This window comes from Triticum dicoccoides, chromosome 1B, assembly GCF_002162155.2.
Source record: "Triticum dicoccoides isolate Atlit2015 ecotype Zavitan chromosome 1B, WEW_v2.0, whole genome shotgun sequence".
NCBI classification, from domain to species: domain Eukaryota; kingdom Viridiplantae; phylum Streptophyta; class Magnoliopsida; order Poales; family Poaceae; genus Triticum; species Triticum dicoccoides.
Window position 1 is genome coordinate 702,579,384 of NC_041381.1, and position 25,002 is coordinate 702,604,385.

At 43.7% G+C, this 25,002-nt stretch overlaps 2 protein-coding genes across 2 annotated transcripts; one reads left to right on the forward strand and one right to left on the reverse strand.

Moving 5' to 3' along the window:
- Positions 1–222: 222 nt before the first annotated feature.
- LOC119313934 lies at positions 223–2,719 on the forward strand. Its single transcript, XM_037588954.1, has 4 exons — positions 223–350; positions 529–673; positions 2,030–2,223; positions 2,315–2,719. Exons 2-4 carry the CDS (start codon positions 539–541, stop codon positions 2,460–2,462), a joined length of 477 nt encoding a protein of 158 aa, XP_037444851.1. The 5' UTR covers positions 223–350; positions 529–538; the 3' UTR covers positions 2,463–2,719.
- A 3,987-nt stretch (positions 2,720–6,706) lies between these two features.
- Positions 6,707–8,068, reverse strand: LOC119313950 (protein TRI1-like). The gene is made up of 2 exons (XM_037588955.1): positions 7,861–8,068; positions 6,707–7,121 (listed from the first exon to the last, which is right to left on the reverse strand). The coding sequence occupies exons 1-2, from the start codon at positions 8,026–8,028 to the stop codon at positions 6,996–6,998; spliced, it is 294 nt and encodes a 97-aa protein (XP_037444852.1). The 5' UTR covers positions 8,029–8,068; the 3' UTR covers positions 6,707–6,995.
- Positions 8,069–25,002: the final 16,934 nt, after the last annotated feature.

The following is a 25,002-nucleotide window of genomic DNA, read 5'->3' on the forward strand; positions in this document are numbered from 1 at the left end:
ACATTTTTTTGAAAATGATGAACGTATTTATGAAAGTTGTGACATGTATTAAAAGGGAAATTTATGAAAACATAGTATTTTTCTTAAATTCTTCCACATTTTTTGTTTTTTCTGAACATTTCCTAACAGCATTGGGCTTGACAAAGAAGAAAGGGCCGGGCCTGCTCGCAAAATCATATACGTACTAGTACTAATGTAGGCGCACCGGCACCTTCTGGAGAGCGCTGGAAGCACGACCCCCACCTACTCATTCACTCGCTCCCTCCTTTCCCCTCTGCGTCGGCGACAGGAAGGCGAAGGAGGGAGGAACCCTAGCCGCTCGAGCAAGAAGGAACGCCCAGATCCCCAAGGTACGCTCACCTAAATCTACCGCATTCTCCCGATCCACGATGATGATGTGTGTGTGTGTGTGTGCGCGCGCGCGCGCGTATGGGTTGGGGTGGGGGAGCCGCGGCCGGCCGGCCGGCCGGCGGTTGTTATTTGTGACGGACTTGTCATCCTAATCCCTAATCGATGTATTTTTGGCAGGCCGGCGACGATGGCGGTGGTTCGGTGCGCGGCGAGGAGGCTCGGTGGCTCCCTGCTCCAGCGAGCGCAGGCGGCGGTCGCGGGGAAGGAGGGCCGCCGGCTCGGTCCAGGCAGGTTCATGCGCTCCCGCCACCTCTCCAGCGAGGTAGCTATCCTTCTTTCTTAACCAAAATTGACATCTTTTTTCTCAGGATTTAATTATGTATGTCACGGCATCCCCTAATCGAATCCCTCTGCCGTGCAATCGAAACAGCAGCTTGTATCTGAACCAAAATTGGCATCTTTTTCTTCTTCTCATGGTCATGGGTAATGATTTATCTCCGGACATGATGGATCGATGTAGCCATTTATAATCCAATTATGTGCACATGATGGATAGATGTAGGCTTTTTATAATCCAATTATGTGCAATCGAGACAGCAACATGCATCTGTTTCCTCTCCAAGCTACTACTACTACTGCTGCTGTAGTAACAAGAGCAAGATTAATAAAATTGCTTACTTATCATCTAGCCTCACCTGAAAATCCTGACGTATTGTATTAATTGCTGCTTGTTGCAACAGGACTGCATCCAAATCATCTCATTAGGCTAGGCAACCTTAGTTTCCTGGTTGATCTCATCTGAGCATGACATTTGCTCTTCTCCCTTGAGCAAATCATCAAGTGCAACACATACAGTAGTAATTTATTTCCTATATAAGCATGCCATACTGTCACTCAATCGATCGATTAGCCCGACCTATTAATCGAATTCTGTGTGCAATCCAAACAGCAGCATGCATGCATGCATGTGCCTCCTGCATTAGCTGGAAAGTGGAAACAAAGAGCAAAGTTACTTGCTTAGCATCGCCATGCTTGTTATCCTGCCGTACCACTGCTTGTAGCAGCACGACTCGCTGCAAATCATCTCATTGATTGGGCAACCATATTTTCCTTTCCTGGTTGACCTCAGCAGCCCCTCTAGCACATTTATCATTAATTGCAGGAGCACATAGGATCGATTTTGCTCATGTTTTTGCTATCTTGAACCATATCATGTCTTGTTGTTCATGCTCTTCCTTGTATATATATAGTCAGTAATTTAATTTATTTCCCAACCAAGATATATATTCTGCTTCTCTATATATACATTATGATGATTTTCTGACTAGTTGAGCCTCACTTATTTGACGGGCACGACAGTATTCTTCTTAATTACTACTCCCTCCGTTCGGAATTACTTGTCGCAGAAATTGATTTATCTAGACGTATTTTAGTTCTAGATACATCCATTTTCGAGACAAGTAATTCCGAACGGAGGGAGTACGTATTTATCAATCACAAGCAGCACTTGGTTACATAACTACTCCCTCCGTCCCAAAAATCACGTCGCTCAAATGGGTGTATCTTATTAGTGCTATAGATACATCCATTTGAGCGACAAGCTTTTTTGGGACGAGGGAGTATGATACTAGCTAGGCAAGCAGCACATTGATTATTATCATCATTATCTGTGTGCCAGTGCGCTCGCGAGATCCAGGACAAGAAGCTGGAGCTGCGCAACTTGATAGCCAAGGCGCTGAACAAGAAAGAGGAGCTGCATGGGGCGCTATCAAAGGCGGCGAAGAATTCTGAGGCGATTGGTGAGCCTGACTTGCGGCTGCTGGAGCGTTTCTCTCTACGGAAAGTCGCTCCGAAACCGCATAAAGCTCCATCGTACGTAGAACATCCTGTTCCATTTTCTTCCTTAATTTCCGGTTTGTATGTTTGACAGGAGTTGATATGTATGATATCTTGTGACCTGCAGGACCTGGAGGCGGATCGCTGCAAGAGCCAACGGTTTGCTGGAAGCAGCTGCCAACGTGACAGTCTTTGTTCTGGCTACTGCTTTTGCGATTGGTGGCAGGTTCAGCAAGGGGGCAAAAGGCGAGACCGTTGGCGAGGAAAACCAGTGAAGACTCGGCTTGTGTTTCACTTCAGTTATGATGACCTGCAGTTTGGCTAAGTTATCTCTGTGATATCGCGTGCGTGACACAGTAGGGATGCTGTCTGAGTTGATTTGCATGTTGGATGGAACCGTGGGTTATTTTGGTTGCGCTGAACCTTGTTAGCCTTATGTCCTGAAGTATAATGCACGATGGGTGGGCAGTTTTAGAAACATATTCCAACTGTTTACTTTTGCTCTTAATTGACGCCGGTTATCTTGCCTCCATTATACATGTCTCTAATTCATCACTTGCTCTGTCTCACAATATAATATCGGACCTTCTTGCAAGCTATGTTAGCTTAGCTTGCAAAAACGTCTTATATTATGTATGTTATGGGACGGAGGGAGTAGATACACCTTATGGGCTTCATAGTTACTACTTCTCCCTACATGCTCAAACTTGTACATCTCAAAAGCAGCAGCCTGAAGTTCGATCGTGAAGTTCTTTTGACATTTGCCAGGCAGTCCATTAAAGAGTGTTGAATTGCCCACTCGGAATGAAGAATACTATGAAGTGTTCCCTTGCAATGGTAGCCCAGCCTGAAGTTCCCTTGCAATGTGTTGCAGACGTATAAGGAGACATCTTCATATTACCCACATTCACGTTTCGCATTGGCACTTCCCGCATGATTTGCTTTTTGAGTTCGTTTTGGTCTTTCGGTAGCTAGAATTATTCATCTGCATCAAATTCATATGTGGTACCATTGCTCGGTTGTGTCTTCTTGATATTTGCCTAGTATATGTGCTGCCTATGAGCAAAAACCGCAAAGAAATAATCTTCATTAAGCCCGTAAGTTGTTGGCGCTAGGAGGTGGGGTCTCCACTGATGACGACGATTCTGGCTCTTTGCTTCAGGTTGGGGATGCTCTAAAGGGTCTCGAAGAAACTTTTGCTGGGAACTTGGAGCAAAATAAATTTTTATCTAACGTATGTACGTACTACGTACAAGCCCATGATTACTATGAAGATGCAAAGAGGTAGATCGTTCTTTACAAACAGACGCAGCCGAGATAAGAGGTTGGCGAAGATGCGCAAATTGTGGCCATGAATGTGAGCCAGGCTTGTGAGTTTGATATGAATGTCGTACTTGGAACAACATGATGCTGCACGGGACAACCATCCTAACAAGCTGTTCAAACTTGGCATGGTCCGTTTAAAACTGCAGCAATTGAGCCAATCGTGTGCGTCCTTAGAATAATGCTAACTGTTTTCGTAACACCCTTGGTTTTGCCCTTTTTCTTTATTTGGATTTATTTGATATTTCAAATTTGCATTTGAAGTTTTCAGTCATTTTTTTGGACTTGCCACTTGGGATTATTTTTTATGTTCTTCCAAGTGGGCTCTGTTATCCTTAAACCCTTCCTAGACCTCAATTCTCTCACTAAAATGCCATTGGGTAATTTTATTTAATGGCATTATATCATTTTTCTCTCTGATAATGCCCATTTTCCCATTGAGCTATGAAGGAAACCCCATTTTTATTGCTCAGAATATTCCAAGAAAATTCCTCACCTTTCCATGCAAAAATCTCCCATAGTCATTTGCAAAGTTTCAACTGCAGAATTTTTTATTTTTTTTTGCTTCTGACCAGAATGGGTACTTTGTGAAGCAAGTATGTTTTTCCTTGATCTGTTGGAGCTGAAAACTTTACCACTTGACTACCCTCCTACGAGATGCTTAACCACCAAATTTTCAGACTTAAACTCCCTGTCGTTTTCATGTGATTCTAGTTCATCGATTATATGTTCGGTAGGGGTATTCACCCTTGAGTAGTCGAACTCCTCCATGCAGGGATCATTCTCCTCTATTGTCTTGTATCAACATTGCCATATGAATGGTCGTTTCAACAATTAAGGTCGTGAGACCGGACCAACGCTTTAAGTGTCGAGGATTCTTGTTATCCTCGCATTGTCTTCACGCCTCGTTGATATGAGCACATGTCCCTTGGAGGTCACGGATTCGCTGAACAACGTGTTGCATGTGTAGGTCTATAGATCATGTAGCATGGGACCTTAAATTGGATGAATTCTTAGTCATTACCTACTGAAAGATAAGCTTAGTGCCTTGTATTGTTAGTTTGACAAATTCCTGTAGAAAATAATGCCCCTCTTAAATTGCAGATATGAATTATGAAATGGAGGAAATTAAACATGGCACTTCTTGTTGCATTCCCGCTTCTAATTTTTTTTTTCTCCTAGAAGATGCAAGTTTATGTTGTTGCAGCTTACAACAATGCACATAGGCCTGAAAAAATGCAGATAGAACTGTTACCTTCACAATATGCTCCAGAATCCTGACTTGTGTCTGGATTTCAATACTTTTGTGTTTAGAGGATATGAATGTGCAAATATTTTACATGTAAAAATCTTTGAATGTGCAAATATTCTACTGTCATGGAAGGTGGGAAATGTTATCCTGTTCCTTTGAATGTGGAAATATTTTACTAAACTTTTCTATCCACGGAAGGTATTGAGCCTAGTATGGCTATTCAAACAAGACTTGCACGTAAAAATCTCCCAGCTATTATATGTTTTTATTTACATCTGGATTGATACTTAGAAGTCGTGTACATGTTTATTCCTGCAAGCTGTATACTATCTTAACTTGATAGCAAGTGGAATGCCAGAACAATGTAGAGTCAAAAATGAAACCTGGAATATACTTTTCTTTGATCTGGTTTTTTTCGTTTCTAATTCCTAGGCCACCTCCCAAAGGTGTTTCTGATCAAACTAGAGGACTACTGAACTACGTTGAGAAGAGTTGTGCCCCCGCAGTTTATGCACCAGAACTACGATCTTTATGCATTGCTGGAAGGTCCTTACGTTATTGTCTAGGTTCTGATTAATTTATTATATATATGCTGATCATATCATAGAATTGAAGCTTATGCATTACATTTCATCTCTTTAACTAAAACTGCTGAAACCATTTCATTGTGAATGTTATGTATTATGCAAGTTTTGAAACAAAAGGACCCCAGCATCAACTTTTCAAACTGACTTCTTTTGTTGGGGGAGGAAATATCTACTAGTAGTAACCGATGTGTAGCAAAACGGTATGTTCAAGTTTGGAGTAATACCGTAACGTCGATGTTGCTCCTGCCAGACTTGAACATAACCGATACAGGTTATCATCATGGGTTGGCTGAAACTACAAACATTCTTCCTGAAATGTAGTCTAGCAAAACACACACTTGCTATAATTTTGATGGAACAATTTGACGTATGCACGACAATTTATTGTTGTCTTCATTCTTGACAGGTGCATTCAGGGTGCCCCTTTATGTAAAAAGTCCCTTGCTACCAGTACGGATGAGATTGTTGTTGTGGACGCCCCCATCAGAAGTAGCTGAAGCAGTCATGGTAAGTGCCCACAACAAAACCGCCGCTACAACAGACCCCACCTTCCGGGCTTGTTTCATTGGACAAGGCTACAAACAGGTGACTGACACCCAATAACATTTGAATTGTGTACAGAAACTGCTGAAACAACACCCAAAATTCCCAACTAGGGTTGCGGCCACGCTGGGGAGATCCTAGAGCAATGGGTGTACCATCTCCTCGGTGCCACAGAAACTTTACCAATTCCAAAAGTTTGTCAACAAAATCGTGTATTGTCATGCCCTGTTTCACTAGTATAATACTAGCACGGTATAGCAATGTGCAGTTATCATGTACAGAAGATGCAGTTGTGCTCTCTTCTGGTATTGTTCTAGAGTGTGTCTGGACTCTGGACGCCTCACCGCCGGTGTTCCTTGTACCGTGTACTCAGCAAGAGTGTAACCTTGCTAATCTATCTATATGAACTACTGATTCTCAAAAAAATAAAAAAAAGATGCAGCTTGTATCTGTACACAGCTACAACTGTTGTGTTTTCCTTCCCTTTTTACCAAATTGTCGCAGTGTTGCTCAACATTCAAGCCAATTCAATGTGCATGGAATTGCATGCACAATGTGATCTACAAACATCTTTTCAAAGAGATTTACCGTCATGTGACATGCAAAAGGAAAAACAATCAAAGGTTGGCTGGCCTATTGCTACAGCCAAGACATAATAAATAGGCAAGCACAAACAAAGAACAATATGCATGCAAGTAACCATCCATGATGCTTGCAGCAAACCGAGGTAAACTCTTTAAAATGGTAGAGACAAACATTTGACCACAACGAGCTTATGGCAAATTCGGCATCCACTACAACAAAGAGAACAGCATGATAAACAGAGTGGAATTAACAAACTAAACATGCCAAACCACATCATCGTGAATGCAGGTGCCCTCGCAGGATGGCAGGTGCTACAACTCACAACAAACAGGGAATCCTTTTCCGAGACGCATCACTGAGCTCCAAACCTTAAATGTCAAACAAAGTCTGAAGTCTTAACTCGGTAACATCGGCTTAACTACCTAGAAGAACCTTGACTTGTCAGGGATCGCAAAAGAAGCCTTCCAACACTGGCCTTGGGCAGAAAGCAGCATCAGCGTTGGCCCCACCCGGCTGCTTTAGTTAGTCTTCAGGAAATGAGGGAACAACAGCTTGGTGATCTCCCTCCTGTTAACCTTGTCCCTCCCAGCAAAGATGCTTTTGAGCCTCTCGTCGCAGATGATCTCCCTTCTGTACACTCGGCTCTGCAAATCATGTAGAGGGGATTTGTATTACAGGATCACATATGGCAAGCTAGTAAAGCGGTCAATTGCAATTTTTATCTAATCAGCCAATAGCTTATGCAACATCAAACAAACATAAATTGCTCCAAACAGATGGCAAGTTTGACAATTGTACATAAATTCCACTGGACAGATGGCAGGCTAGTAAAGCGATCAATTGCAATTTTTAGCTAACCAGCCAAATAGGTTATGCAACATCAGTATAACTGAGCTAAAAGCAGTCAAAAGAAGATATAAAAATTATGGTTTACAAATTTGCAACTGCAGAGTGGACTTCAATTGAAACTATTACAAGTATTTTTGGTACATAAAAACTAGGCCATATAGGTTCAACCATGAGATTAAAGAAATCCCAGTTGTAGTTGTACATACAGATACAGAGTGAACAAAAAGATTAGGGCCTAAATAACAATAGTGTTTAGCAAGTACTACTGTGGATGATGTACTCCACATAGACACCTTCAGAAATATCTGAGACTGAAACTTTGAACAGCAAGTGGCCTGCTCGTTGGTACTGAAGGTACAACGTTAACGCAACAGCCTGAGCACACAATTAAAATGGTGATGAGCCACTCCACCAAGCGAGATTAATAAATTATCTATCTAAAAATAGGGAGATGGGGAATGAAGTACTCCTAGACAACAGAGGGGGACAGAAACAACATCAACAAGCATCCAGGGCTCAGTTCACGGGTACTACCTGCAGACCCTTGCACCTGATGTAGTGCCAGATGAGTCTGATGGCGCCGGCGCGGGAGATGTGGGCCGCGCCGACGAACTTGTGCAGGGCGTCCGAGACTGGCATCGGCCGCAGGATCCCGTAGAGGCGGAGCTCCTTCGACTCCGCCGCGTCCGCCTGCGTCGTCATCTTCCGTTTTGCGACCGCCGCTCCGGCCCTCTTCAGGTGCCCCCCCGCCGCCGCCGCCGCCGAGGAGGAGGACATGAGGGCCCGGCACCCGCAGAACGCCCTGGCGACCGCCGTCGACATCACCGGGGGATGGGTGGGTGGGTCACTCTTCGCCTCCGCTTCGGTGTTGGTTGTAAGGCGAGGGAGTGGGGAGGGCGATGGTTTTGCGGAGGTTAGGGTTTGGAACAAGGCCTCGGGGCCATGTTTTGCTCTCTGACTGATAAAGGCCCTTTTTTTTTTTTTTTGCTCTCTGACTAATAAAAGCCCAATTTATGTTGTGCTACTCCATCCGTTCACTTTTGAAAGACTTTTTATCAGACATTTAAGACAACACCTAAAAGCTGTCCTAAACGACTTACAAAAATGAACAGAGGGAGTACCAAAAAAATGCCATCATCTATAAAAGCAGAAGAACCTAAAAAAATATGCAAATTGCAAGTAAAAAGATTTTTATTTTTTGCAATTTGCAATGACCGAAAACATTTCCATCTGTACATACATGGTTGCGAAAAAAATGTCGACTAAAATTTGAAAGGCATGTGGACTAAAATTTGCCATGATATTTTAATTAAAATTGCCATGTGTTGTCAAAGAAATTTGGCATTTATGTAAAATAACAGTAATTATGACCGAAATTGCCATGGCGGATGTATACTAAAATTTTCCATGGCATCTTAATGAAAAAATGTCATGATTTTATATAAGATATTTTCCATGTATGTAAAAACAACATTAAAAAGATCAAAATTATAAACCAATGATCAAAATTGCCATGGCACAATGCATATTTAAAAATTACCAAATTTTTTTTAATCAAAATTGCCATGTATATTTAAAAAAAACTCATTTACCATATGACCATTAATGAATTGTCAAAGTTGCCATGGCAACACATCTTAAGTTGTAAAAAATATGGCTAGCATGGCTAATTTGCCATGGTCAAAAAATCATGTTTTAAATTGTGTGTAGGAAAAACATCTAAACTTGTTGCAGCAACCCATCTTAAAGTTGCCATGGCAAGTGCAGCACATCTGAAGTTGTCATCAAGATAAACTGAAAGTTTTCCATAAAATTCAGCATAGCAAGAACCAACACAATACTCACTGTGCCTACAAGCTCGACTTGGCGAATGCATATGATTGGGTTGACTGGAAATATTTAGATGAGGTCCTGGAAAGGATAGGTTTCTGCAGAATATGAATCAATTGGGCAATGGAATGTCTGACCTCGGTTAGATTTTCAATGAAATGCAATGGGGAGTACTTGGAACTTTTCAAACCCTCTAGGGGCCTCCGCCAGGGGATCTGCTCAGCACTTATCTGTTTCTCTTTGTGGCAGATGGTTTGGTGAAGTTACTGAACAAGGAGGTTGCGGGAGAAAAAATGAAGCCAATCGAAATAGCCAAAAACAGTCAGGGCATCTCAAACCCGTTGTTCACGAATGATAGTTTGCTTTTCTTCAAGGGCATGGTAGATGAGGCCGTGGCGATCAAGAGGGTTCTGGAGTTATTTTAGAAATGCACAGGATAGCTGCTCAATGCGAGTAAGTGCTCAATCCTCTTTAGCGGCCTATGCCCAGAGCAGGTAAGAGAGGAGATTAAGGTGGTGTTGGAAGTTGAGACACCAACCTTCGAAAGCAACTATTTGGGTCTCCCTACGCCCGAGGGAAGGATGAAGTGTTCCAACCTATTATGGAGAGACTGGGAAAAAGATGCAATATTTGGAATGAAAGGTTTATGTCGTATGCTGCCAAAGAAGTCCATGTTAAATCAGTAGTCCAAACGCTTCCTACTTTCATTATGGGCGTTTTCTTACTACCCAAGGGATTTTGTGAGAAGTATGAAAAAAATGATTAGACACTTTTGGTGGGGTGATGAGGAGGGTTCACTATATGTCTTGGGAAAGCATGACAAAACCAAAGAGGGCATGAGGTATTGGGTTTCATGATATACATCTATTCAATTTGGCGTTGTTAGCTAGACAGAGCTGGAGACTCATCCAATACCCGATGAGCCTATACGCTAGAGTTCTCAAGTCAAAGTACTACCCTAGGGGTGACTTACTTAACACGGTCTTCTCTTCGGATGCATCCCCGGTCTGGGGAGGCCTCATCTGGAGAGTCGGTAACGGGAAAAGCATCCAAATATAGCGGGAACAGTGGATCCCAAGAGAGGATGGCCTAAGAATAGAAAAATTCATAAAAAGAACTAGGCTCCGATGGGCTAATCAGTTAATTGATTTGGAGAAAAAGGAGTGGAATAAAGATCCGATTGGGAGCATTTCTATCCTTTTGACACTGAGGAAATATACAAGATCAAAATCCCCTCGGTGGAGGTTGAGGATTGCGTAACCTGGCACTATGAAAAAAAATGGTGTTTTCACTGTGCTTACAAACTTGCGGAAAGCCTGGAAAACAATACAAGGGTCGGAGCATCAAGTTCGGCAAACCAGACTGGAAACAGAAGTATTTGGGACGTTATTTGGAAATTGAAATTCCAGAGAGGAACAAAATATTTGGATGGCGTATTGCGACGAACATTCTGACAACCAAAAGGAATAAGTGCAGACGGACTATTGTTCACGATAACATATGTGACATCTGCGGAAATGGCGATGAATACAAATTCCATGCCGTTGTTTCATGCACTAAAAGCACAGCTCTAAGGCTGCTTGTAATGGGTAGTATCATAAGTTAGTACCATGTATATGATATTAATGTATGATACTACCTTCCTAATACATAGTACCATATATTAGTATCATAGATGACTTTATTTATTGTCATGCATGACACATAGTAGCATAACATTTATTATGATACGGTATCATGGTATGATACTCAACAATCTTTTTCTTCATTTAATTATATTCCACTTCATCAAAACTGTCTAGTTAGGATGCATGATACTAATTATGTATGACCGGCCTAAGATTTGCAAGGAGGAAAAAAATGGAAGTTAGGAAAAAGATTTATGGTACACGAGGACAGATTGGCTTCAAATTCTGACATGACTCGGACATGAGGATTAAAATTCTGTTGCTTTTGTGGCGCGCCTGGTTCCTGAGGGACAATTGTGTGCATAATGATGTCAAGGAAACAACCTAGCACATGAACTTGCCGCCAGAGCTAGACGAAATGAAGATACTCTGATGATTGCGGGCGTGCCGGAAGAACTCCGTCCGCTGATGCTATCTGGATGTACCAAGTGATGCCTTTGGTAGTTTTAGGTAACCATCTTAAAAAAGGTTGTTGTATGGCTAACTTAGTAAAAGTTGACATGGCACAAAATCATTTGTTAATTGGCATGTGAAAAACACGCCAAACTTGCCATGGCGAACACAGCTTAATTTGCCATGGCAAACACATAACATAAAAAAATGGCACACATAAAAGATGTCAGTTGCCATGGCAAAACAAAGGTAAAAAATGATTTAAAATGCCATGTTGTCAAACAAAAAATGACATGGCAACATTCTTCTGGATATATTGGGCAAAAGACTCAACGAATGTTTTGGTCATGGCAACTTACACATCTAATTGCCATGCCAAATACTTAACAGAATTAAAATGGCACACATAAGCTTTCAGTTGCTACGCAAAACATATATATGGAAATAACAAGAAACATGGCAACACATCATAAAGTTTTATGGCAAACACAACCCTTCATTTTATTCCATGGCAACACATCATGCTAAAACCTAAATTTTAAGTTGTCATGGCAACTAGTCTAAATTTTGAGTTTTGATGGCAATAATAATAATTTGATTGCCATGAACTATACATTTTGGGGGTTTACATGAACTATTGCCATGGGAATCAGGTCAATTAGCGTCTTATCAACTATAAAAAAAGTTCCTAGACAATAATTACACAACACTAAAGCTGTTGTCATCTCACACAAATTTGCAAAAGAAAAGTGGAAGCTAGTGAAACTCACTACATTGCTGCCGCATCAGCGTGAGGACCATTTGTGGCTCGCTGTCGAGCTTCTACTCCGGCTACCCCTAGGCCTGCCACACTTATGATCCCCCGGGGCAGCAGCACCGTCGCGTGGCAGATCCCCATCGGGACAAGACAGTGGAGCCCATGATCGTGCGGGGGCGGAAGCGCGCTGGGACGCGGGGCGGGCGGAGATCTCGTGGTGTGCAGCAAGAGCAGTACGCCAATGAGGATCTCCCCCTCATCGGTCTTGACTCACGAGGATGACTCGATGCAGTCGCACAGACGGCGGAGGTCCGACCGCGCCGGCGCCGATGTGGTAGGGTCCTGAGCACGCGGGGCTGGTGATGATGCAGACGGTCTCCGGTGGTCGAGGAGGCTGGAGCATAAGGATGGGGCTCACCGGTGCTAGTCTTGATGCAGTGGGAACCGACACTAGGCTTGCTTTTTTGACAAGGAGGATTACCACCGACCTCTGCATCAAAATGATGCATGCAACCATCTTTATTAAGTTATTCAATAGAGTCTGACAAAAAAAATACAAAGATCAACCCAAAGCCACCTTCAAGGCGAACAAAGTTGCTACACCTACAAGTATAAAGATGTGCCCTCACCGCATCAATGGACACCATCTATCTAGTGGCCTCAAAAGTTGCCCCGCCACTTGGCAAGCTGAGAGCACCAACCGGTCTAGATGCCCCACAACATGCACCACATGCGCACGCTCTAGTATCCTCTGCCGCCATCTTCCATTGTCCCATCTTCAGGAGGTATCATTTGAAGGAAATATGCCCTAGAGGCAATAATAAAGTTATTGTTTATTTCCTTATATCATGATAAATGTTTATTATTTTCATGCTAGAATTGTATTAACCGGAAACATAATACATGTGTGAATACATAGAAAAACAGAGTGTCACTAGTATGCCTCTACTTGACTAGCTCGTGAATCAAAGATGGTTAAGTTTCCTAACCATAGACATGAGTTGTCATTTGATTAACGGGATCACATCATTAGGAGAATGATGTGATTGACTTGACCCATTCCGTTAGCTTATCACTTGATCATTTAGTATGTTGCTATTGCCTTCTTCATGACTTATACATGTTCCTATGACTATGAGATTATGCAACTCCCGTTAACCGGAGGAACACTTTGTGTGCTACCAAACGTCACAATGTAACTGGGTGATTATAAAGGAGCTCTACAGGTGTCTACGAAGGTACATGTTGAGTTGGCGTATGTCGAGATTAGGATTTGTCACTCCGATTGTCAGAGAGGTATCTCTAGGCCCTCTCGGTAATGCACATCATTATAAGCCTTGCAAGCAATGTGACTAATGAGTTAGTTGCGGGATGATGCATTACATAACGAGTAAAGAGACTTGCCGGTAACGAGATTTAACTAGGTATTGAGATACCGACGATCAAATCTCGGGCAAGTAACATACCGATGACAAAGGGAACAACGTATGTTGTTATGCGGTTTGACCGATAAAGATCTTCGTAGAATATGTAGGAGCCAATATGAGCATCCAGGTTCCGCTATTGGTTATTGACCGGAGACGTGTCTTGGTCATGTCTACATAGTTCTTGAACCCGTAGGGTCCACGCGCTTAAAGTTCGATGACGGTTATATTATGAGTTTATGTATTTTGATGTACCGAAGGTAGTTCGGAGTCCCGGATGAGATCGGGTACATGACGAGGAGTCTCGAAATGGTCGAGACGTAAAGATCGATATATTGGACGACTATATTCGGACATCGGAAAGGTTCCAAGTGATTCGGGTACTTTTCGGAGTACCGGAGAGTTACGGAAATTCGCCGGGGAGTATATGGGCCTTATTGGGCTTTAGGGGAAAGAGAGGGGAGAGGTTAGGCGCCCCCCAAGGCCTAGTCCGAATTGGACTAGGGGGAGGGGCTGCGCCCCCTCCTTCCTTCTCTTCTCTCTCCCCTTTCATTGACTCCTACTCCTACTACTTGGAGGGGGGGGGGATCCTACAACCGGTGGGAGTAGGACTCCTCCTAGGGCACGCCATAGAGAGGGCCGGTCCTCCCCCTCATCCACACCTTTATATACGGGGAGGGGGCACCCCTTGGAGACACAACAATTGATCTCTTGATCTCTTAGCCGTGTGCAGTGCCTCCCCCCCCCATCATAGTCCTCCTCGATAATATTGTAGCGGTGCTTAGGCGAAGCCCTGCAACAGTAGAAATCAAGATTGTCACCACGCCGTCGTGCTGACGGAACTCTCCCTCGACACTCGGCTGGATCGGAGTTCGAGGGACGTCATCAAGCTGAACGTGTGCTAGAACTCGGAGGTGCCGTAATTTCGGTGCTTGATCGATCGAGCCGTGAAGACGTACGACTACATCAACCGCGTTGTTCTAACACTTCCGCTTTCAGTCTACGAGGGTACATAGACAACACTCTTCCCTCTCGTTGCTATGCATCACCATGATCTTGCGTGTGCGTAGGATTTTTTTTGAAATTACTACGTTCCCCAACATCATTCCATAGACCTTGCCAGGCCCATCTGCCATCGACGTCACCACGATGCCAGACAATGCCATAGCCTACGTGCATCCATCAAACCATGTCCAACGCCAAGCCGCTGAGACCCACCGTCTTCAATGCGGTAGATGCAACAACGCTCCACCTGTTGGCCCCTCTGATAATCCCCAAGTGCAGGGAATCATCGTAACAATTCCCAAAGGTGGAAGTGATAAGTATGGAGTGTCGAACCCACAAGGAGCTAAAGGTAAGATCGATATTCTCTCAAGTCCTATCTGCCACTGATACGACTCTACGTACACCAAACATTTGCTTCCAACTAGAAACGAGAAATAAAACTACGTTGTGGATATGAGGAGTATAACTTTGCATGATATCAGAGAGCTAAAATATAAAAGTAGGTATTGTTATCATAAAGTTAGAATATATTACTAAATATTATAAATAGTGAGTGTGGAATAATGATGGATCGGTGTGCGGAATTGTCCTAGGCAATTGTTAACAAGACCGGTGGTCATCATTGCAATTTCATATGAGGAAGAGGCATAAGCTAACATACTTTCTCTTATTGGATCATATGCACTTATGATTGGAACTCTAGAAAGCATCTGCAACTACTAAAGATCATTAAGGTAAAACCCAACCATAGCATTAAAGCATCAAGTCCTCTTTATCCTATACGCAACAACCCCCTTACTCGGGTTTATGCTTCTGTCACTCAAGCAACCCACAATAAGCAAATCATAAACGTATTGCAACACCCTACAGCGGGAATCCCTCACGCTTGCGCGACACGGAGGGCACAATAGGACAGCACCAAAATAAAACATACAACTCATACCAATCTATATCATCAATCAACCCAAAAACAAAGGATATCTACTCAAAACATCATAGGATGGCAACACATCATTGGATCATAATATGTGGCATAAAGCACCATGTTCAAGTAGGGATTATAGCAGGGCCGAGTGCAGGAGAGTGGACCGCGTAAAAGAGATGAGGATGGTGATGATGGTCGTGATGTTGATGAAGACGATCACCGCGGCGATGATTCCCCTCCCGATGGCACTCCGGCGCCACCGAGAGAGAGGAGGAGAGGTTCTCCCCCTTGTGCTTCCTCCTCCATGGCCTCCCCCCTAGATGGGCAGAGGTTCTCCATCCTGTCCTTGGCCATCATGACGATGATGGCCCCTCCGGGATCCTCCTCCATGGCCTTCGATGATGATGGCCCCCTCCGGCAGGGTGCCAGAGAGGGCCTAGATTGATTTCTCATGGCTACAGAGGCTTGCGGCGGAGGAACTTCTAATCTAGGTTATTTTCTGGGGGTTTCTGTATTTATAGGAATTTTTGGCGTCGGTTTCACATCAGGGGGTCTCCGAGTCATTCACGAGAAAGGGGGTGCGCCTAGGGGGTAGGGCACGCCCTCCACCCTCGTGGATGGCTCGGGACTCTTCTAGTCCATCTCCGATGCTCCGTGGGCTTCTTATGGTCCATAAAAAATCGTCAAAAATTGGCACGTCAATTGGACTCCGTTTGGTATTCCTTTTCTGTAAAACTCAAAAACAAGGAAAAAAACAGAAACTGGCACTGGGCCCTAGGTTAATAGGTTAGCCCCAAAAATCATATGAAATAGCATAGAAATGCATATAAAACATCTAAGATGGATAATATAATAGCATGAACACTTCATAAATTACAGATACATTGGAGACGTATCACCCTCCAGTGAAGCTCTACTCTAAAACAATGCCCTCAAGAGGTAAACAACACCATAATCTCCGTCATCATCCGATCCGGGAGACCCAGCTGTAGGGTTTCCCCAGAACAGATGCCCCATAGAGAAAGAAGGGCACACCATCTGCACCTTCCAACGAACCCAAACGGTGCCCACCATCACAAATCTCTCACAACGATGCCTTTAGGAAGGGCGCGGCACCTTGAGCGCCGTCGTCGGCCGCCGTAGTTAGGGTTTTCACCCGAGAAGCGGTGAGGAGGGAAGAGGTAGGGCGGACCCGAACAACATCTCCAAGAAGAATATCGACATGCGCGGGCATCGTCGCCGTGGCCAGCCGGAACCAACCAAGGAATTATCTCGATGTGCATCCCACCTCCCGCTTCTCCTACAAACCGATGACTGACTAACTAGCCAGCACGGCCAAATCTGGCGAGATTGGAGTGCACCTAGACAGGACATTAGACAGCGGACAAAACAGCGACATCAGCCGTCGGGGCATTGCTGCCACGGCTTGAACCCGCCGGTGGTCCGCCGGCCGCCCAAGCCGACCTCAGGCATTCCATCATCCCACTAGATGGGGAGGCCTCACCATGGGGCCACCCCCGAATCCATGGATCACGACCGCTACACCAGCACTGATGAACCAGAAAAGGGCCCCGCCATTGCCTTCCCTGGAGCCATCTGGACTTTACTGGAGGGTGCCTCAGACGGAGACAAGGGGAGGAAGGTGCGGCTGGGAAGGAAGGTGGCACTGTATGAGGGATTTGGCGGCTGTGTTGGGTGGCAGCGACGACGCTAGATCGAGGCTCGCATGCATGCGGGCCGCCCTCGATTCGGATGTGTTAGCAGTATCTGTAAAACATCTCGCTCAATTGAGCTATGCATTGTGCCAGTGCAACGGAATAAATGGACGACACCAAGACAAAATACTCTGGGGGAACACAAAGAAGACGAAGAAGAACAGGAGCAAGAGGGCGAGGATGCGAGAGTCCTGCCGGCGGTGGCAGCCGGGTCGCGTCGGAGCATTGATCAGATAAGGCTCCGTGAGAGGGGTGAGGGGAGATAGGCAAGATAGAGTGATGAGTCGGTGGGGTGGTCGAGCTAAATACATGATGTGGCACTCCTCTCTGCTTCAATATTCATGCAGAAGATGCAACAGTTATTACAATGTTCGGGATGAAAGTCCAAGTACTTGACTTAAGGTACTTATCATCTGGGTTTGTATTTGGGAAAGGAGGAGAGAGAGCTGATTTTGCGTTTCGGTCCTCACATTTGTTCATATTACATATGGGCCTGCATTTCTTGCTTTGCCTCATGTCCTCGTGCGTTTTAGTACTAGTAGCGGGCGAATTTGCATTTCTTTCTCGGGGTTAACCGTGCTGCCTTTTTATGCCTTCTCACATTTCATATTTGAAAGTATACTTATAACTAAAAAAACTGAGAGCGTGCACAATGGAGCAACTTTATCTCTAATCGTTGTGTAGTTTTTTGACATGATCTGTTTTATAATCTGTTCTTAAAAATTGGCAATGAAAAAACAAATAAAAAACATCCTATAACAAAAGGCTGGGTAGCTAAAGAGATTGTTATATTTGCAAAAATAAGGAGATTATTACAATCCATCGCATTGTCAACACAACCATTTTAAGATATGCCGACAAGATAAGATAATGACGCAAGACAAGAATGCTTTGTCTAGTTCTCTTCACTAATGCGACAGATGCATAATATCGAAGATAATTAGCAATAAAAAACAAAATGGCATTATCTACCATCATACTAGAAAAAAAAATCTGTTATCAAGTTGACATGAAAAACATGAGAAGGAATATACATAGCCATTATCTAGATGTGTATTACTGCAGTCACACACAAATCCAACTGGCCAGCCACTTCTCAGGGCAATATCATGGTGTTTGGAGCACAATGGCCATTATTTTGATTGGTACAATTTTGACGCCAGAAATATCCTTTGAACTGGGCATAACAAATGCCAAAAAGTCATTTCCTTCACCAACTAGATGATCAAATTTCGGTTTTCCTAGCTCTACTAAAAACTGGCTTATTCTTCGACCCGATGTCTGAATCGCTTGAAGGTGATGTCTGGCAAGGAGCAGAGTGCAAGCATGGTGTGTACAACGTAAACAGCTTGACCACTGAGCAGTGAAGCAAATGACATTATTATGTGGAGGAACATCACTTAGCTCTTAGCATCTAGGGTCTGATGTTAGGTTTGGATGAAATGCGGTGGTGGCCTGGCGAGGATGCTCCCTTGCTGTCGTAGACATGGTCATGCAAGATTATTGCATTGCACGTCAGTTCATGTGCTTATTTGATTAGACCAACAAATCCCATGAGACTGTCAACTTGGACCCTACAACTCTAATTTGTTAAAAAGAGAAGAGAATATGAGAATAATACTATCACCAAACTCAAAAAGTAACAAGCAAACCAGCAATATTTCAACATCTGGGCCTACTTCTATCAGGCCCAGAGCTTTGAATTATGCAATTGAACTCACACAGCAACAATTTAAGGAAAGAACAAAAGCTTAGAACTAGGGTTTTCTTGACTAGAGAATGGGGAAAGTAGCTCAACTCGCCACTGGCGGCTAGGGTTTACACCCAATACAAAAGATCATACCCTCTCAATGGATTGTGGCTGGCTTTATAGCCATTACTAGTTGGTAAAAAGTAGAAGTAAAGAAAACAGAGCACATGTTGTTGTTGGGGAGGCTACAACTACTCGCCAGCATCAGCAGCCGTTGGATGGCAGATCGACGGAGGAGAGATGCCCTCAGCTGGTGAACCGTTATCCTCGAACCAGAGCCACACAATGAGAGATCCATGACTGATATAACTTCCTTCACGCGGGAATAGGGGAAGAACAAGAACAGGGCCTGACAATACCCCCCCCCCCCCAATTGAGACCGAGCTTGTCCTCAAGCTCGGAAAGAAGGAAAGACTTTTTGGATAAACGCCGAGTCTTCCCAAGTAGCTTCCTCCACTGGCAGGTTGGTCCATTTGACTAACCACCTGACCACAGAAATGCTGATGTTTCCTTGCTTCCTTGGAATGAGTGTCCTTTCCAGAACTGCTTCAGGTTCCACCTTGATAATACCATCAGGACCAACAAGTGGTAGAATAGGAGAAGGAAGGATTGTCGGTCCAATGTGCTTCTTCAATTGGCTGACATGGAACGTGCCGTGTAGCTGGCAGCCTTCTGGTAACAACAGTTTATAAGCATGGTATCCAATTCTGGCAAGGACTCTGAATGGTCCATAAAACTTAGAATGGAGCTTAAGATGCCTATGCAAACTGAGAGATGTGTGTCTATAAGGTTGTAATTTTAAATATACCATGTCTCCCACTTCAAATTCTCTTTCCTTTCTCTTCTTGTCAGCAAAGTACTTCATTCTAGATTGGGCTTTAAGAAGGTTTTGCTTGATCACTTCAAGTGCCAATTCCTTGTTGTGTAACAGATCCTCATTATCCTCACAAATAGCATCTAGCAGTGCTGATTCTGCTATCATTGGGGGAGGGAAACCATCCAGAGCTTGAAATGGTATCATTTGCAGTTATGTGTGGAAGGAAGTGTTGTACCACCACTCAGCTAGGGCCAACCATCCATGCCACTTCCTTGGTTGCTGGAAACACATACACCTCAAGTAGTTGTCCAAACATTGATTGACTCTTTTTGTTTGACCATCAGTTTGTGGGTGATAGCTGGTGCTCATGTGTAACTTGATTTTCATAGACTTAAACAATTGTTTCCACAAGTTGCTAGTGAAAATTCTATCTCTGTCAATTACTATCACCAATGGCATTCCATGTAACCTGAACACATTATCAGAGAATGCTCTGGCCATAGATTGCACTGTTGATGTTTCATAGCAATGAAATGAGCATACTTAGTAAATCGGTCAACCACTACCAGAATCAAATTCTTGTGTTCAGATGTAGCCAGCCCCTTCACAAAATCCATGCTCACATGTGCCCAAGAAAAATCTGGCACAGGTAGTGGCTCCAGTAACCCAGGATAAGGAGTGTGCTCAGCTTTGTTCAACTGACAAACATGGCAAGTTTTCACAAATGTCACAATATCTTGTTTCAGAGCAGACTAAGGCATAGCCTAGTGGTAGGAATGGGCTGATGCCTTCCCATCCATCCAGGTTCAAGGCACGGTACTTGCAATTTGGGTTTGTTGCACCAATTATACTATAGGGGGTTCCCTTACAGTCTTCCTCTTAAAAAAACATCTTGTTTCAGACCCTGCCAATGGAAAATTAACTTTACCCTCTGGTAAGTTGCTCTTTCACTAGAGTGGCCTCCTAACTCTAAACTGTGGAATGTTTGGAGGATTTCCTGCCTGAGATTAGTAGTTGATCCCACTACAATCTTGTTATGAAACCTGAGTATACTATTCTTGAAGGAATAAGCAGTGTTATTAGCTTTTCCACAATACTTTCCGCAATGAGCTCCTTGATATTACTATCTTGATGATAGCTCCTAATTACTTCCTTGGCCCAAGTGGGAGAAGCAGCAATTGCAGTTAATGCAGAAATCATGTGCTTCACTCTAGATAAGGCATCAGATACCTTATTTTCTTTTCCTTTTTGTACTCAATTGTGAAATTGTACCCCAGCAATTTCAGCAACAGTTTATGTTGAATGCCCTCAGTAATATTCTGGTCCTGAATATAGTTTAGACTTTCTTGACCAGTTCTGATAACTAGGGTAGTTGCTAAAAAGTAATGCTTTCATTTCTTGACAGCTTCAATTATGGCCAAAGCTTCTTTGTCATAAGTGCTCATTGCAGCTGCCTTAGGACCAATACTTTTGCTGAAATAAGATACAAGTTTTTCCTCTTGCATCAAGACAGCTCTCAATCCATATCCACAAGCATCAATTTATAAAATGAAGGGCTTGGAGAAATCTGGTAGAGCCAACATAGGAGTGTTTGTGAGCTTGTTTTTCAATGCTACAAATGCTTCCTGTTGTCCCTCTTTCCAAGCAAAACCCTCTTTCTTTAAGAAGTCAAAGAGGTCTGCAGATTACTCCATAACCTTGGATAAATCTTCTGTAATATCCACTTAGCCCTAAGAAACTTCTCAACTAAGTCACTGTAGTAGGAGCTAGCCAATTTTTAATAGCTTGTATCTTCGATGGGTCAGTAGACACTCCCTCTGAGTTAATTACATGTCCCAAGTACTCAATCTCCTATTGTCCAAAAGAGCACTTCTCCATTTTTGCATATAGTTTGTTTGCTTGCAATATACCAAACACCTGCTTTAAGTGGCCCTTGTGCTCAACTGAACACTAAGATGTCATCAAAGAAAACCACAACAAACTTGAGATGACCAAACAGGAAGATCATCAATGCTTGGAATGTAGGGGGCCATTAGTCAGTCCAAAGGACATAACTAGAAACTCAAATAGTCCCATGTGAGTAGTGAATGCAGTTTTTGGTATATCTTCTTCAGCCATTCTGATTTGGTGATAGCCATTTCTGAGATCAATTTTGTAAAAAAATCTTGCTCCTTTGAGCTGATCCAGGAGATCCTCAATAACAGGGCTGGGGTATTTATTTTTGACAGTGATGGCATTCAACTTCCTGTAATCGGTACATAGTTTACAAGATCCATCCTTTTTCTTGACCAGTAATACAGGAGAGGAAAAGGGGTTGGTGCTAGGTCTGATAATCCCATTTTTCAGCAACTCTAGAACGATTCTCCAATATTTCTTTTTGATGCTGAGGAATTCCGTAAGGCCTTTGATTAACAACCTTTGCTCCTTCTACCAAGGGAATTCTGTGATCACAAAGCCTGCTTGGTGGCAACTCAGTAGGCTCCTGAAACAGCTTATCATACTGGTCCAATAGTGGTTGCAACTCTGTAGGAATTTCCTGACTAGCTGCTAAGAAATCAGGACCAGAAGTTGTAAACAGGAAGAATCCACAAACAACTTGTTCTAGCAATTTTTCAGTGTTATCCTTGGTCTCAATTACAGGAGTCAGAGGAACAGTTTCATCCACAAATGTGATAAATTGTCCAGAACCTTCAGAAATTTTCATCTCCATTTTGATAAAGTCCATTTGAATTGGGCTATATTTCCTGAGCCAATCCACCCCCAAAATCATGTCATAGCCCTTCAATTTCAACACCCTAAAGCTGTCAGTAAAGTGATGACCTTGTATCTGCCTGGAATTCAGTCTATAACACTCCTCCACTAGCAACTACGACCTTTATTTTAGGTGTAGGGCTTGGTGTAACAGGAAGTTTGCTTGCCATTTCAAATGCTATGAAAGTAGAAGTACTGCCACTATCCACCAGTGTTGTGGCAACAATATTTGCTACTATTATAGGTAGGATAAAAGTATTTCTAGCTCATCCTATGCCCATAGTAGCATGCATTGACATTCTTAACACTGCCTCATCAGATAGTTGCTCATTTGCTTCCAATTCAGGGTCATCAAAGTCTGTTACAAAAATTGTTTCAGGGTTTTCAGTTTCCTGAACTTGTAATGCTTGTATCTGGGCTCTCTGTCTCATTTCACAGACCTGCCTGTGACCTGGCACCCATGGTTCTCTGCACTTGTAACACACCTGATTTTTTCTGCCTACCGAATAACAGTGTTTCTATTTGGTGTGGCAATGGACATAAGGGTTTTGGGCTGATCAAAGAGTACTTGTCTTCTGGGTTGGGGTATATATGGTTTACTTTGCACAGTTGGAGTTGGAGGTTGAGTTTTTTCCATCCTTCTAGCATACCAAACAACAGTTTGCATGTCCTTAGGCTTGAAGCACTCCGCATGACTTTTAATATATGGGTTCAATCCTGCAACAAAACTGGAAACATAGTAATCATCAGGGATTCCAGGGTTTTCCCTTCTCATGATGTTCATTAGCTGTTCAAACTGCTCCACATAAGAAGTAACTGTAGTTATCTGCTGTGCTGCATGGAAGCAGCTAACAATATCACAAGCAGAGTCTACAGAAAATCTGTCAGAAATGTATGAACATAATTTGTGCCAGGGAACATTGCTAGGAGCATATCCTGTCCCTCTCCACCATTGAATAGCAGGCCCTTTGAGGTAAGATATGGCCACTTTAGTTCTATGCTCAATAGGGGTTCTGGATGCAGCAAAATATTTGCTCTAGATTCTGAATCCAAGATTCTGGGTCATTTCCCTCAAATTCAGAAATATTTAACTTTGCTGGTTTCACAGTTAGCACATTTCTCCTACCATCTACTGGAGTATTGGGCCTTCTTCTGTATTGTGGATCAACAGCTTCTTCTTCATCTATCTCATACAGCTGTACCACCATGTTTGGTCGGCCGTGTTTCCGCCTGTCCCGCGCGGCACCGTCTCCGTCATCTGTTCGACCACGACATCCGCGGCTACCGCGACGTCTCCGCGCGTCCCCGTCTAGGTGCCACGGGACGACTCTACCTCGAGCTCGGTGCCTGCTACGCCCGATAGCACCGTCATCACCGACCCGACCCTGATCTCCATGCTGGACGACTCGCTCGATTCCGCCAGGACGACTTCCTCGGCAGGCGGCAGCCAAGTCTTCACCATGAGCGACCAGCGCCAGTTGTGCTGCGACAGCCACACGCGTTCGCACAGTGACAGTGGTGTCGCTGGACTCTACATAAACCCTAGTGCTCAACACATTGTCCCTGCTGCAGTCGACATCAACCGTTGCCATCAGCCACGCCATGAAGATGCCCGCCATGAGTTGCCAGGGTTTCAACACCAGCAACACCGGCGTTCTGGAGGTGTCAGTGGCTCTGAAGGGTGTGTGTCCCATACTGCTCCAACACCTACTGGCCTACTGGGAGGGGAGGACCACCACCCAATTGCTACACGGTCCTCGAGCAAGTCACAAAGCTGCCGGAACTGCAGATTTTGCACGCACCTGGTATTCAACATCTGCAGCCATCTTCTCCTTACTAAATTTCTACACAATTGCAAGCTATTCATGATCATGTTTACAAGTGGCTGACGGTTGGGAGAAAAACAGAGAACATAGCTATAGTGGTACAGTCCTGAGAGCTTTTGGTCACAACAAACTGAATTACAAGTGGACGCAGACCATAACGGCCATGTTTGCTACTCTGCTGTACATTGTTCTCGGACAAATTATTCAGTGTGGTATTGAGCCGCTCGAGTGGAAATTCCCATGCTCCTCAACTCAGTGTATTATCTGCAGGCCAATCAGAGCTTCTTTGCTGAAGGAATCAATGGGCATGTCTAGCCAAGCCTATTTGGGATGGTGTGAATTCTTTTGCAGTGATGTTGTACTGTAATGGTGGAAGTGAGCCATTGCCCTTCACAGGTATGCTCCGGCAAGCGAGTATACAGCTATGAATTACAGTGTTGCAGCTGCTATGTTTAAGGCCATTTCCAGAACCGAACAACCACAATACATGCTATGTGTTGCACATGGAGTGGAAATGAAGACTTGGACTTCTTGGGAGGCCTACTCACTGTGAAATATAAACACGATGCTACATTTTCCAACAAGTGATAGGTGGGTTACATCACCTGGAGAACAGGAACTGAGGTTTCTGTGAATCTGTTCAAGCTTCCAAAGGGCGCACCATTGGCACTGATTACAGAAAAATTCACCAGGTTATATATGTTGGATCTTCTCATAATGTTCACCATAAGATGCCATCATTTGTGCTCCTGGTTTGATGCTACTTATTTTGGTCCTAATTGTTGCACCAGACTA

Bases quoted from the DNA above. Each gene is read 5' to 3' on its own strand.
- LOC119313934 (XM_037588954.1), top strand. From the start codon at position 539: ATGGCGGTGGTTCGGTGCGCGGCGAGGAGGCTCGGTGGCTCCCTGCTC. The intron at 674-2,029 runs GTAGCTATCCTT...TCTGTGTGCCAG, and splicing joins CCCGCCACCTCTCCAGCGAG to TGCGCTCGCGAGATCCAGGA. The intron at 2,224-2,314 runs GTACGTAGAACA...TGTGACCTGCAG, and splicing joins AAACCGCATAAAGCTCCATC to GACCTGGAGGCGGATCGCTG.
- LOC119313950 (XM_037588955.1), bottom strand. From the start codon at position 8,028: ATGACGACGCAGGCGGACGCGGCGGAGTCGAAGGAGCTCCGCCTCTAC. The intron at 7,122-7,860 runs GTAGTACCCGTG...CATGATTTGCAG, and splicing joins TCAGGTGCAAGGGTCTGCAG to AGCCGAGTGTACAGAAGGGA.